General features: G+C 50.1%; 1 protein-coding gene across 1 annotated transcript; it reads left to right on the forward strand.

Moving 5' to 3' along the window:
- The first annotated feature begins 12,031 nt into the window (after positions 1–12,031).
- On the forward strand, positions 12,032–13,066 carry LOC116521226 (zinc finger BED domain-containing protein 5-like). Its single transcript, XM_032235916.1, has 2 exons — positions 12,032–12,437; positions 12,486–13,066. The coding sequence occupies exons 1-2, from the start codon at positions 12,032–12,034 to the stop codon at positions 13,064–13,066; spliced, it is 987 nt and encodes a 328-aa protein (XP_032091807.1).
- Positions 13,067–15,147: the final 2,081 nt, after the last annotated feature.

A 15,147-nucleotide genomic window follows, 5' to 3' on the forward strand; every position in this document is an offset into this window, starting at 1 on the left:
GTACAAAATGTTTTATAGAGGGCATTTACCACAAACAAGATTGACTAAAAAGTACCCAAACATGAAGCCGACCTGTTGGAAGTGTAAAAAAGTACAAGGGACTTTTTATAACATATGGTGGACCTGCCCGGAAACACAAAAATATTGGACAAAAATTTGGAAATACAAACCCGAAATCTTTCTGCTGGGAATAATCAAAGGGAAACATACAAAGAAAATTAAGTACATATTAACACATCTGCTAACTACAGCTAGAGTAGCATTTTGCCCAATGCTGGAAACAAAATAATACCCCCTCGGATGAATTAGTGATTAAAAAAAAATTGGATTGTGCAGAGGTGGAGATGGAATATCATGAAATTTGGAACAATTGGTACAAATGGCTGCAAAACAAGAATAAAATTAATTAAGTCAAAAAACAATATATATAAATATATATAGAACTGTGTATAAAGGTGTGTAAATATAGAAGTGAAATATTATATACATGTACAGGTATGATGACATAACAATGTTGATATAATGACTGTAAGGTGTTGTAGAAGGGAAAAAATAATTTAAAAAATCTGCTTTACATGTCCCAATCATTTTACTGTTCCAAGTGGAGACAACCCCCAGTCCCTCCCATCCAGGTGCCAGCTGTGTATCCTTGACTCTGAGAGAAAGGAATGTTGTTATGGCTAATCTTCCACCATCTCATCGCAATCCCCCCTCCCATTTTCCTAGGCACTAAATGCGACAGACCTGAAGCTTCAACAAAAAAGATGGAACTAAATACTACAATCTTACCTCTAAGTAGTTTAGAATCTAAAATCTTCTTCACTTCATAGTGAGTAACTCTGTACTACAATCAGTTTGGGAGGTACTGCTTGCTGCGGTCTCAACCTTCAACTGACAGCAGGCTTCAATAAGCTACAATGAAAAACTGGATGTACTTTCCCTAGTATGCAGGGGAGGTTGAACTGCAACATTACTGGGTTAATCGCTTTCACTATTGGGAAATGTCCTAGAAATCTAGGTCCTAGCTTCTTACTAGGCAAATTCAGTCTAATGTATTTTGTTGAGAGATAAGGGAGAATGTTTCACCATGTGATTTTGTTTCACCAAATCAGCATGCGACGGAGTTGGTGGCAAGACTAAACATTTGGCTGCTCAAGCCAGCTTCCAGCAACCAGCAACTAACCAAATAAGCCGACAGATCTCTTCAACTTCTGTGATAGAAACATTCATTCAACATTCAATTATATATATAATTCCATGAATGTAGCTGAACTAGCTGTCCGTCTGACAGCTCCATATAAAAAGCTGTCAGACGGAGGAGAGGTGCCGTTCTACTTACAGTTACTGTTCTTGCCTGTAATAAAGAGTTTCTTACGGTTACCTCAGACACCTCTGCTTTTCCTTCCGCCGATCTAACACTGGCGACGAGCAGTGGAATCACCGGCTCTGAGCATGACCTAGAGGGCAAGCAACGATCGAGTTTAGGCACTTAGACCGGACAATAAAGTCGTGCCTCAAATCGCCTCAGCCACCTCGCCGCCTCAGCCATGAACCACTATGGCCGGCATGCCAGCCTTCGCTCTGTTTGGAGCCGCCGGAGAGTCCTGGGCCGCATTTTTAGAAAGAATGCTTCCTAATCGCCAACAATCGGCAAGGCTATTCTCAAGCCAGGAAGTGCAGGTTTTTTTTAACTGCATGCGGACCCGAGATGTTCGCGACGGCCTGCTCATTCGCAGCCCCTCGGGCTGTATACGATCTGTCCTGGGAGGAACTAACTGAGGGGCTCCAAGCTTACTATGCACCAACCCCATCTCAGATTGCCCACCGTTTCGCCTACCGCCGGCGAGTGCAGAAGCCGTCCAAATCAGTGAACCAATTCTTACAGGCTCTGCAAGTCGCTGCGGCACAATGCGACTTCCCTGACTTGGAAGATAATCTAGTGGAGCAATTTGTGTGTGGCCTCAAAGATATATTCCTGAGGCGTCGGCTCCTTGGGAAGCCTAAAGTCACCCTAGTCTATGCCATCGACGAAGCCAGGGCTGCCGAGCTTGCCGACCTCTCCTCAGTGGAGATCGACCGCTATCTACCACAAGCGGCCGCTTCCGCTCTTATGCCTGCCTTGCCAGCCTCACAGGGGCCTGCCCCCGCACCACCACAGCCATCTACGTACATTACCAACCTGATTGATGAGTTGGCACCCTTGCCTGAACAATTTTACGCGGACCAAGTGGATCGCCTAAGGGCCACCCCTCGCCGGCCTCCACAACAGCAGCCAGCCCTGATCCGTGCTCCTGCGGCCGCCCCTGCTTGCCTCAGCTGCGGAGGCTCCCATGCCCGCTCTGCCTGCCCATTCAAGGCCGCCGTCAGCTGCCGCTGTGGCAAGAAGGGCCACTTGGCGCAGGTCTGCCAGGCCTCCCTGCCACCTCTTCCTCTGGCCGAACAGCCTCCTGTCTACGGCCCACCTCCTCCTCCCAAGAACCAACCGGCCAGACGGCAGCAGCCGCGCCGTGAAGACTGCTATGCCCTGACCGAGAATGTGCCTGCCACCCCTGCGGTGTAGATCAACCTGGCCTCAGCGGGTATGCAGAAGATCGCCATTAAAGTGACCATTGCTTAATGGAGGTCGATTCGGGCTCCTCCCACTCCCTCCTTTCCTGGGCTACCTTCACTAAACTATGCCCCCATGTGTCAAAGTCCCAGCTTTCTCCATCGGACGCTGTCTTAAAGGACTACCAGGGGACTAATATTCCCACCCTGGGATGCTATGGGATGCGGGTTTCTTATGGGAGCCATTGTGCAGTCCTCCAAGCCCTGATTGTCTTAAAACCCCTCCCATCAATCCTGGGCCTAGATTGGTTCACTCCTTTAGGTTTATCCCTGACAGGAGTGCATACTGTGGTGGACACGCCCCCTGATGTAGCAGCAGTCCTTAAGGACTATGCTGACATCTTTAATGGGGAACTTGGCCAATACAAGGGCACCCCAATCTCCCTTAACTTGGACCCCCAGGTTGCCCCCATCAGGTTGAAGGCCCGCAGGGTGCCTTTTGCCTTGAGGCCAAAGGTTGACGCCGAGCTCAATAAGCTTTTGGCGCAGGGCATCCTGGAGCCCGTCGACCATTCGCGCTGGGAGACCCCCATAGTCATCCCCATGAAGGCCGACAGGTCCATCAAGATCTGCACCGACTACAAGTCGATGATCAACCTTGGCCTCCAGGCAAACCCCTATCCAGTCCCTGTCATGCAGCATCTGTTCCACTCTTTGGGGCAGGGCTGCATTTTCTCCAAACTGGATATGGCGCAGGCCTACCAGCAGCTCCCTGTGGATAACGATGCGGCGGCTGCCCAAACCATCGTCACCCACCGGGGGGCTTTCCGCTGTCGCCGCCTCCAATTCGGCATCTCCGTTGCCCCAGAGATCTTCCAGAGCCTCATGGAGCGCTTGCTCCATGGGCTCCCAGGCATCGTCCCCTACTTCGATGACGTCCTGATCGCTGCAAACAGCCGCTCAGGACTCATCGAAGTCTTAAGGAAGGTCCTCGACCGTTTTAGGGGCGCAGGTTTAAAATTGAAGCGCAGCAAATGCTCATTTGCTGTGCCCCAAGTGGAATTCCTGGGCTTCTTGATTGACGCCCAGGGAATCCACCCCACCCCTTCCAAAATAGCGGCCATAAGGAACGTGCCCCCTCCTACCTCAAAGGCGCAACTCCAAGCGTTCCTCGGCCTTTTAAATTTTTACGCACCATTTATTCCTCACAAAGCGTCACTAGCCAAACCGCTGCATCGGTTGCTCGACCGACCTGGGGCAGCCGTGAAGTGCATGCGTTCGCGGCTGTCAAATCCCTGCTGACGTCAGAGGCAGTCTTAGTCCAATATAGTGACAAGCTGCCCCTGACTTTGGCATGTGACACCTCCCCCGTGGGTTTGGGGGCGGTTCTGAGCCATGTCCTTCCCAACGGCTCAGAAGCCCCCATAGCTTTTTACTCCCGGACACTTTCCTCTGCCGAGAGGAACTACAGCCAGATTGACAAGGAGGCTCTGGCTGCGGTGTCTGGGGTTAAAAAGTTCCACGACTATATCTATGGTCAGCACTTTACACTCTACACCAACCACAAGCCTCTCCTTGGGCTTCTGGCTGGCGATAGGCTGACCCCTCCCATCCTATCCCCTAGGGTGACCCATTGGACGGAGTTCCTAGCTGCATACTCCTACGCGCTATGCTACCATCCGGGCAAGCATATAGGGCATGCGGCTGCCCTTAGCCGCTGCCCCCTCCCCTGCGAGGACCCCCTGCCAGTCCCCTGCCTGTCAGTCCTCTCCATTGCTGAGCTGGACCTGCCCCTGACCTCTACTGACGTGGCCTCCCACTCTCAAGCGGACCCTGTACTTTCCCAAGTCATGGCATGGATCCTGAGAGGTTGGCCTACAGAGGCTGTCCGCCTGGACTGCCAGGCCTTCAAGTCCCGCCAGTTGGAACTCTCCCTTCACTCAGGCTGCCTCCTCTGGGGCGACCGTGTGGTCATCCCATCGGTCCTCCGCACCCAAGTCCTACAATGGCTCCATGCCGATCACCCCGGGGTTGCGCGCATGAAGGCACTGGCCCGAAGCTATGTGTGGTGGCCCGGCCTCGACTCCGAGATCGAGGCCTGGGTCGGCCGCTGCATTCCATGCCAGGAATCCCACCCATCTCCCCCCTCCTCCCCCTCCCGGGAGTGAGAGATACCGCGCGGGCCCTGGTCCCGCATTCACTTGGACTTTGTGGGCCCCTTCCATGGCCAGGTATTCTTGGTGGCTGTAGATGCCTACTCCCGCTGGGTGGAGCTGGTCTTAATGCACTCCACCACAGCCGAGAGCACGGTGCGGGCTCTGCGATGGTTGTTTGCTACCCATGGGTTGCCGGACACGGTTGTGTCCGACAACGGCCCGCAATTTATGTCTGCTGCCTTCCAAACATTCCTGGCCGCCCAAGGAATCCGCCATGCACCAGTCGCCCCTTACCATCTGGCCAGCAATGGCCGGGCGGAAAGGGTGGTCCGATCGGCCAAGGAGGCTTTGGGCCGCATGAACCGAGGCGACTGGCAGGCAAGGGTGGACGCTTACCTAATGGCACAGCACTCCACTCCTTGCCCCCTAACATGGCAAAGCCCCGCAGAGCTATTGATGGGTCGTCGTCTGCGGACCACCCTGGATAGACTACACCCCCTCTATTCAGGAATTCAGCCTGGCAACCTGGGGTCTCCCTCCCGTTCCTTCCTTCCCGGGGAACACTGTATGGGCTCGCAACTACTCTGGGGACCCTCGGTGGGTGCCTGCCACCATCACCGAGGTAACAGAACCCGTCTCCAACAGGGCCAGAATATCCAATGCCACCGTGTGGCGGCAGCACCTGGATCAATTAAGAAGCCACCACAACCCAGACGATCCATCTCAACCCGACCCGCAGAGGCTGGCCACCGATGCCTCGCAACCGGCCCCAGTTCCGCAACAGTGGACGCAATCCGACAATCCGATGGCCTTCTCCCATTCAGGCCAGCCTACCAGGGCCTCGGGATCAATTCCTCCCTTCGTTGGCTCTTCTTCCGCCTCTCCAACCGAGGCCTGCTTGCCCGTCGGCCACCTGACCTGCCCAACCGCAGCTCAACCTTCTCCAGCCGCCTTCCCCTCTATGTGCTGCCGCGCACCATCCACCGCTTCAAGCGAAGAACACTTGCCTTCAAACATTCCCGCTTGTCCGGGGGCTGGGCCTTCCGATCTGGTGCATCACAGCAACAGACCTCCTCCTCCAGCGACGATGGACACTCCTATTCCTCGGTGTTCACAGCGCATGCTCAGAAAACCATCCTATTTAAGGGACTACGCATGCGCTGTCTGGGGGGAAGGGATGTTGCGTACTTTTGAGGCAACTGGCAGGCACGGCCAGAGCCTCAGGCTTCTGATTGGCTCTGGCACGCCAGCCGGCCAGTGGGAAAAATGCTCACCGCCAATTGGCTACCCGCCTGACAGCGGTCAAGTATAAATAGCTATCAGGTGGGCTCCGTTCCTTGTTCATGTTCTGTTTTGTTGACTGTTCTTCACGCAATAAAGTTTCCTTAGTTTACCTCAGAGCTTCGTCTTTAAAACTTCCCAAACTTCCAGGTTCCCCATAGGCCTGTTTTTCACCCTCTGGAGCCTTCAGGGAAGCTCCTGAAGCCTCCAGAGGGCCTCCAAGGGGGCGGGGGGGGGGCTGTTTTCACCTTTCCAACTCCTAGAAACCCTCTGGAGCCTGGGGAGGGCAAGAAACTGTGCCAAAAGTGAGGGAGAGGGCACTGGTTGCACAACATTATGGGTGTGGCACGCATGCGCATGACCCCTCTGTGGTCCCCCCGCTTTTGGCATGGGAGCCAAAAAAGGGTAGCCATCACTGCTATAAATGTTGAGAGGTGGCCTAAAGTGATTCTCAAAGAAAAGATAAGAGGAAACAAAGAGAAAAGTCATGAGTTGGAGATTCAAAAGGAAGTAAATACAGAGATTTCAGAAGCCCCGAGGTTAATACAGGGCCAAAGGTGACTCTCAAAGAAAAAGTAAGGTGCTGAACTCTCTCTGTATATAGTTGACTGTTGCTATTACTCAATAAATAGCTGTTCGCTTACCTCAGCTGCCTCACGCCTCATCTGTTCTGTCGAACCTCAACAAAGGGCTTATTTAGAGCCAGGAATGGGATTCAGCTGGTTTGCATTGGTTTGAGAGAACTTTGCATCCAGTTCACCAAACTGGTTGTTGCAAGGACCAGCTGGCCCCTCCAACCCTATCCCTCCCTGGAGTCTCTACATGACCCATTCGTCATGGCAGGTAAGTGCAGGGCCCACATAGAGACTTCTGACCTCCAAGAAAAAATAAAGAAAAAATAAAGAGAAAAGAAGGAAGAAATTCATGAGTTGGTGATTCAAAAGGAAGTGGATTCAGGAATTACAAAAGCTTCTGGTCACATCCTCCTTGGGATTAAAGGCCTTCTGGAATGTTTAAAGATCCATGAAATAATGGTACACAATGATCATCGGAAAAGGTCTAAAAGAAGAGGAATTTTTTTGTGGAGTTGCTAACAAAAAGCCAAAGATGTGCAAAAATCATTGGAAAACCTGTAGGGAGCAACACCTTCCAACTGAGCTGCCTCCTTTGACTTCTTCTATTGTAGTGGATGGTGGTGGTTAGGAACAGCCTGGTAAAGTGGTCTTCATTCTGAAATCTGGCAATAGATCAGCAAGGCCCAGCCAAGTAAAGCACCTTGTAATCAGTGAGCAGCCAAAAGAGAAAAATACTCAGAATGAACAAATCGCAAAGAAACTCTCCTCGCTCCACTGGCCATTCAGTCTGTGCTGTGGGACATGCTGACGAACAGCAGAGTTCCTTGGCCAACCTATCAATGCCTCTCGGTTACACCCTACACAGTAAAAGTTTCAAGCCATCCAGAAAGCTCTAACACCCAAGAACAAGACTGAACTCCAGGCATTCTTGAGACTCCTAAACTTCTACAGCATCTTCTTGCCACACAAAGGTTTCATAGCTGAACCTCTCCATTGCTTGCTCAACAAGAAGATGTCTTGGCCTTGGGGCTGAAAAGAAGCTACTGCAGAGTCCCTGGTGGTCCCGGACGCTTACTCCCGCTGGGTGGAACTCATCCTCATGTCATCCACCACCACGGAGAGTACCTTGCGGGCTCTGCGGTGCATTTTCGCCACCCGCGGTTTGCCAGACATTGTTGCTGACAATGGGCCACAGTTTGCGTCCATGACCTTCCAGAAATTCCTGGTAACGCAGGGCATCCGCCACACGCCCACCACCCCTTACCATCCGGCCTGCAATTGACCGAGTGGTCTGCTTGCCAAAGAGACATTGGGCAGGATGGATCAGGGTGACTGGCCAGCAAGGGTGGCCGCTTACCTCCTGGGTCAGCACTCCACCCCCTTGCCCTATCACACACGAGTCCCGCTAAGCTGCTGATGGGCTGGCGCCTGCAAACTATCCTAGATAGATTACATCCACTCTACTCCGGGCGACAGCCTGGCAATCTATGGGCCCCCCACACTTTCAGGGATGGGGACCTTGTCTGGGCTAGAAGTTTTTCTAGGGATCCGAAGTGGATGCCTGCCACCATCACCGCAGTAACTGGTCCCTGTTCTTACAGGGTCGCCCTCCCAGATGGCACCAAGTGGAGGCACCATGTGGATCAATTGAGGCACTGCCTTCCACCTGAGGCCTACTCTCAATCCGGCCCGTCGAGCCCAGACACCGTCGCCCAGCAGCCGGCCTCCATCCCGCCACAGCCTGCAATTATCCCTTCAATTGCGGCCCCATTCGAGGCCTTTCCCCAGTCGGGCCTCTCCTGCCCTGCTACCGCCTTCCGGCAGCCGTTCCATGTGCCAAATCCCTCCGTACACATTCCTCCTGGTTTTCCCCAAACCTTCCCTTAGTCAGGCCTCGCCTGCCCAGCCGCCACCTACCAGCAGGCTTGCTCTAATCCACCTCCATCGGATGCACCCCCTCGCCCCATCCTACCTGTTCCGTTGGATCCACCTTCAGAGGTAGGCCCAGATGATGTCACCCGGAGCTACACTCCCTTCAGGGAGGAGCTTCTACAGGGACCTCTTACCCCATGGACACGCCTAGAACGCCTCAGTTCCAGAGGTGTCGTCAACGGGGTAAGAGGTCCCTTTTACAATGCCCACTCAGCCACTATAAACCACAGTACTGACTATTGTAATGATTCATAGATGCCTGTTGTCTTGGTTACCCTGGTGATAGAAGAACCAGTGACTAACCCTTACTACTGCTGCAAGCTACACCTAAAATAGCATCTGCCACACCATCTAGTCAAGGCCCTGGAGCTTGCCTACAGAAGTGCCTACAGAAATTTCAGAAGCTCTAAATGTTAATACGAGGCGAAGGTGACTCTCAAAGAAAAAATGTCAACAAAGAGAAAATGCATGAGATGGAGGTGCAGATGGAAGAAACTAGAGAAATTTCAGAAGCTCTGAAGGTTAATATGAGGCCAAAGGTGACTGTACAGCAAACCATTTCAGCTTGTGACCAATCACAAGCCGCTACTGGGCCTGCTCACTGGCGACTGCCAAACCCTACAAGTTTTGTCCCCTCACATGCTGTGCTGGACTGTGAGCCTAGCTCCATAAAGCCACCTCCTGCATTGGCCAGGTAAGACATATAGCCACGCCGAAATCCTCAGCCAATGCTCATTCCTGAGTGTTGTGGAGGATCCAGCTCCAGAATCATCTATCTTATTAATTGAAGACCTGCTGTCCGGTCCCATTACAGCATCAGAGATCACTGCACATTCCCTGAAGGACCGAGTCATCGTCCAAATGCTCAACTGTGTGTGGAGGGGGTGGCCGAAGGAGCCGGTCAGCACAGAGTTCCTTGTCTTCCCTACCTGGCTACATGAGCTGTCAACTCAATGGGGCTATCTACTCTGGGGGAGTCATGTGGTGGTACCCCAGAGGTGGCAACAGCCAACAGGCCAAAGGGAAAGGGTCCATACAAAAGAAAAGTTGATGGACTAATTATTTCAGAAACCTCCAAAAACATAAACTTTGTGAAAAATCATCGATTTGTTGGACTTCATTGTGAAAGACTTTTAGGAAGCATCATAACAAATTTTGAAGAAAAGTCTAATGGACTGAGAACATTTAAAAACAAGTAGCCAATTGCAAGACACCATGAATAAATTATAATGTTTACATTTTTTGATGCCAGAGTACTAGGATTTTTCAGAAGTAGTAATATCATGGACAGCAGCTAAGGAACAACTGCATACATTTGGTGACATTTTCAATTACAACGTTAACATCAACAACTACAGTGATTTTTTGAAGTATGTGTTAAAAGATTCGAAGAACTATGCAATTCCTGAAATGTTAAAAAAGCAAAAGAGATTGTCAGAACAATTGCTGTCAGTTGTTCAGAAGCGGAAAGGGGTTTCTCAGTATTAAGTCCTCGGACTTACGAATGACAGCTTGGCAACAGCCAGGCGCACCGGAGCCAATCAGATGCAACCTGCAGTTGCCAGGCTGTCAAATGTGCGGCTATTGGTTTCCCTGTCTGACAGCTCCGTATAAATAGCTGTCAGACAGGGAGGGGGTGCCGGTCTACTGTTCTTGTTGCGAATGCCTGTGAATAAAAGTTGGTTGAGTTAAATTACCTCAGATGCCTCCCGTCTGGTTCTTCTAGGGCAGTGTTTTTCAACCACTGTGCCGCGGCACACTAGTGTGCCGCGGCACAGTGTGAGGTGTGCCGTGGGAAAAACACTTGCCCCCCCTCCTCCCCCTCCTCCCCCAAAAATCATTTTTAAAATGCGCTTTCTGAACTCGGCCTCTGTTGTCTTGGGAGCCTTCGGGGGCGAATTCGCTTAATCTCCCGCCGCCGTCGTCCCTTTCACCCGAACCAGAGCTAGGGCAAACCCCGTGGCCGTTGCACACGTGCGTGATCCTATTTTCTCCAGGGGACGACGAGCCCGAGGAAGAGGGAGCCGCGCAAGGGTGGGGCTTGTCATTGCAGGCTCTGGGCTGACCCTGCCTGAGAGCAGCTGCAGCTGCAAGCCAAGAGAAATTGAGAGAGAGGGAATGTGCACGTTGCGCTCTCCAGAAGGGCTAGGAGTGGGTCCGGCGGCTAAGGCTAAGCAACGCGCGGTCTTCGCCGGGACTGACAGCTGCGGCGAAAGCAGCCCCCACCAGCCGGCCCTCGCTTTTGTCTGCTGGGTAGTGAAGGCGGCGGAGGAGGAGGAGGAGGAGGAGGAGGAAGCATCCCGGCATCGCTGCTTGCCTTTCCCGCTCTGTGCGTGGGAGAATGTGTGTGTGTGTGTGTGAGAGAGAGAGGTAATTTATAAAATCCCTTCCCCCTCCAGCCATTCTTCCCCTTTCCTACAACTGACATTGGTTTTTTTTAAAAAAAATTGTGACGGAGGCTGTTTGCTTCAACGTGGCTTGCCTCGTCTTTTGGGGCGGGAGGAGGGCTCTGCCATAATTCCACATTCCCATGTTGTCCTATTGCAAGTAGATTCGGTGTGTGTGTGTCAGGGTGGAAGGAAAATTGAAGTAAGATTATAAGCACAGTTGTAGTTTTAGTAGTTTTATTTAGAGGCAATTTCACTTAATAACCAAGTTGCCAGTTCCAATTGTGGTTGCTAAATACTGCAGTGATGGACAAGTTTTTGAAAAGGAAGGAACTGGACTCTGAACAAAATTTGCAGCCAGATGAGAGCCCAAGTATGAGTGGGGATCAAAAGAAAGCAAAGATGGTTAGCTCAAGCAAATTCTCTGGCACAAGGCAATATAGCGAAAGCTATATTTCATTTGGATTTACTTTCACTGGAGATGCAAAGAAACCAACTCCACTGTGCGTGGTGTGTGGTGAAAAGCTATCTAACAGTGCTATGGTCCCAAGTAAACTTAAACGCCATCTCCAAACGAAACACCCTTTGCTTCAAAATAAGAATGCGGACTATTTTGTTCACCTGCGTGAAAACACGGAGAAACAGGCAACTTTAATGAGAAAAACCACAAAGGTAAATGAAAGAGCTCTTAAAGCTAGCTATCAAGTTGCTGAACTTATAGCCAAGTCAAAAAAGTTGCACACCGTGGCAGAGACATTAATACTTCCCGCCTGCAAAGCTATTGTAGAGGAGATGCTAGGACCTGAAGCAGCTAAGGAAATAGCCAAAGTCCCACTCTCAGACAACACAATTTCCAGACGTATTAATGCCATGTCTGCAGACATCGAAAGTGTGGTTTTGGAAAAGATCCTTTATAAGTGAGAAATTTGCATTGCAACTTGACGAGTCTACTGATATCAGTGGACATGCTCAACTTTTGGCCAATGTGCGTTTTGTGGATGGTGATGCAATTAGAGAAAACTTCTTTTTTTGCAAGGCATTGCCAGAAAAAACAACAGGAGAAGAAATTTTTCAGGTCACATCAGAATACCTTGAACAAGGAGGACTTAAGTGGGAAAACTGCACAAGTGTCTGCACCGATGGAGCTGCAGCCATGGTCGGGCGCACCAAAGGCTTTGTAAGCAGAGTGAAGGAAAGAAATCCAGATGTGATTGTTACACATTGTTTTTTACACCGTGAGGCCCTCGTAGCCAAGACTTTACCAGCAGACCTAGTTCCTGTGTTGGATGATGTTGTGCGCATGGTAAACTTTGTAAAGTCACGACCCGTGCAAAGTCGCATATTTGCAGCTTTGTGTGAGGAGATGGGAGCGAAGCATAAAACCTTGCTGTTTCATACGGAGGTCCGGTGGTTGTCGCGTGGCAAGGTCTTGGTTCGTGTGTATGAGCTGCGGGAGGAACTTAAAGTGTTTCTGACAAATGAGAGGTCAGATTACGCAAAGCTGCTTGCAAGTGATGAGTGGTGTGCAAGGCTGGCATACCTGGCAGATATTTTTCATCATCTGAATGAACTGAACACATGAATGCAAGGCCGAAATGAAAACCTGCTTACAAGTACAGATAAAATAAATGGATTCCGTTCAAAGGTGCAACTCTGGCATCAACACGTGGAAAGTGGCAATCTTGAAATGTTCACACTCACCAAGCAATGGCAAAGTGTTCACACTGCTGCACTGTGTGAGATAATAGTTAAACATTTAAAAACTCTCGAGGAGAAGTTGTCATTTTATTTCTCTTCAGTCTCCACTGAATGCCTTGACTGGGTTAGGGACCCTTTTAGCTCAGCATCAATTGGTGGAAAGGACATGACTTTACAGGAGCAGGAGGAACTAACTGAACTGAGACAAAATCGTGGTTTCAAGCTAAGATTTGCTGATCTACCTTTGGACAGTTTTTGGTTGGATACTGCCAAGGAGTTCCCCGTTCTGGCAAACAAAGCTATTTTGACATTGCTCCCATTTTCCACTACATATCTGTGTGAGATGAGCTTTTCAAGCCTGACTGCTATAAAAACTAAAGACAGAGAGAGACTGAGAGCTGTTGATGAAGAGCTACGTGTGTGTCTTTCTTCGATTCCTGCCAAAATATCAGCTTTGTGTTCAGAAAAACAGGCCCAGGTTTCGCACTGAGTAAGTAAACAGAAATATGAACAATTATAAAATAATTTCTTTTTGTTTATTTGATTCCTATTCAAGAGAATTACTTTATATATAGTCAATATAGGCACAGAGTTAATTTTTTTTAACATTTTCTAATGGTGGTGTGCCTCGTGATTTTTTTCATGAAAAAAGTGTGCCTTTGCACAAAAAAGGTTGAAAAACACTGTTCTAGGGAACTTAACACTGGCGACAAGCTGGTGGGATTACGGGCTCTGAGTTCAACCTACAGGGCAAGCAAGCAATTATTAGGCGCCCCGCATTGCCGGGAAATCTTCATCGTGCCTCGCTACTCCTCAACAGCATCTCACTATGGCTGCAATGCCCGCGTTTGCTCCCTTCGGGATGGCCGGCGAATCTTGGGCCGCCTTCCTGGAGCGGTTTGAATGTTTTCTAATCGCCAATAACAGGCAGGGGTATTCACAGGCTAGGAAGTACGGGTTCTTCCTGACTGCCTATGGCCCCGAGATGTTTGGGATGGCTCGCTCCTTCGTGGCCCCGCGGCCCGTCTACGACTTGAGCTGGGACAAACTCATGGCAGGGCTAAAGGCTCACAACGCCCCAACGCCTTCTAAGATTAAGCGCCGATACACTTTCCACCGGTGTGTCCAAAAGGTGGCCGACTCGATCAGCCGGTTCCTCCAGGCGCTACGGGTCGCCACTATCCAATGCGACTTCCCTGACCTGGAGGACAATCTGGCTGAGCAGTTCGTCTGTGGGTTGAAGGACATCTACCTCAGGCGGCACCTCCTCTCAAAGACAGACATCACGCTGACTCAAGCCATTGAAGAGGCGAGGGCTGCAGAGCTGCAAGCGTTCCTCGGCCTTTTAAACTTTTATGCGCCGTTCCTCCCTCGCAAGGCGCCACTAGCCGAGCTGCTGCATCGGTTGCTCGACCGATCCGCGGCCTGGCAATGGGGCAGCCGCGAAGCACATGCATTCGCGGCTGTCAAATCCTTGCTGACATCAGAAGCAGTCTTAGTCCAGTATAGCGACAAGATGCCCCTGACTTTAGCTTGTGACGCCTCTCCAGTGGGCTTGGGGGTGGTCCTGAGCCATGTTCTACCCAATGGCTCGGAGGCCCCCATCGCTTTTTACTCCCGGACACTTTCCTTGGCCGAGAGGAACTACAGCCAGATCGACAAGGAGGCTCTGGCTGCAGTGTCCGGGGTTAAAAAGTTCCACGATTAACTCTACAGTCGTCACCTTACTGTTTCTAATTTTACCAACCACATGACAATATTACTGGCCTATGACTTCCTAAATGGGACCCTATTCCTCCAGTGAGAAAGTGGCTATGAGAACATCATCGCTCAGCCGATGATCCCAGACTCAAGATCAAGAAAAGGAGAGTGCCAATGTGAAATCGATGTGTAAACATCTTAAAGTGAAATACCACTAGCATTTTTATGTAAGTATTTGTGCACCTCTTTTATTGTTTTGTGTACTTCTTTTATTCTTAGAAGAAGAAGTGAGGTCAAGGACAACATTTTTATTGCTCTTATGTAAGTATTTGTGTACCTCTTTTATTCTTTTGTGTACTTTTTTTATTCTTATTTAAGTATTAAATGGTTAGATTTGTATGTCATGGTATATCTTCTTTTTGTAGCTCATTATTATCACTGGTGCCTCAGACATTTTATTGCTCTTATGTAAGTATTCTTCATTATTCTTGTTTAAGTATTAAATGCACAAAATAATTTGTACATTTTGTTTTTTAAGGTCATAAGGGCAAAGAAGTTATGGTGACTTGGCCACGCCCATCTGGTCACATGCCCACCAAGCCACGCCCACCAAGACTGCAGAGAAATTTTTTAGATTTCACCACAGACCATTTGCTTTGCACTCAAAGGTTGATGAGCAACTCGACTAGCTCATCAGCCAAGGAAACCTGGAACCTGTCAACCACATAAAATGGGAGACTCCCATTGTGACCCCTGTGAAGCCAGACTGTTCTGCCCACATTTGTGCAGTCCCAGGTGTAGTCCCATATTTTGATGATGTCTTAGTGTCAGCAGCCAACAACGTTGAACTCCTTGACCATCTGCAAGCCG

This window comes from Thamnophis elegans, chromosome Z, assembly GCF_009769535.1.
Source record: "Thamnophis elegans isolate rThaEle1 chromosome Z, rThaEle1.pri, whole genome shotgun sequence".
Classification (NCBI taxonomy): Eukaryota; Metazoa; Chordata; class Lepidosauria; order Squamata; family Colubridae; genus Thamnophis; species Thamnophis elegans.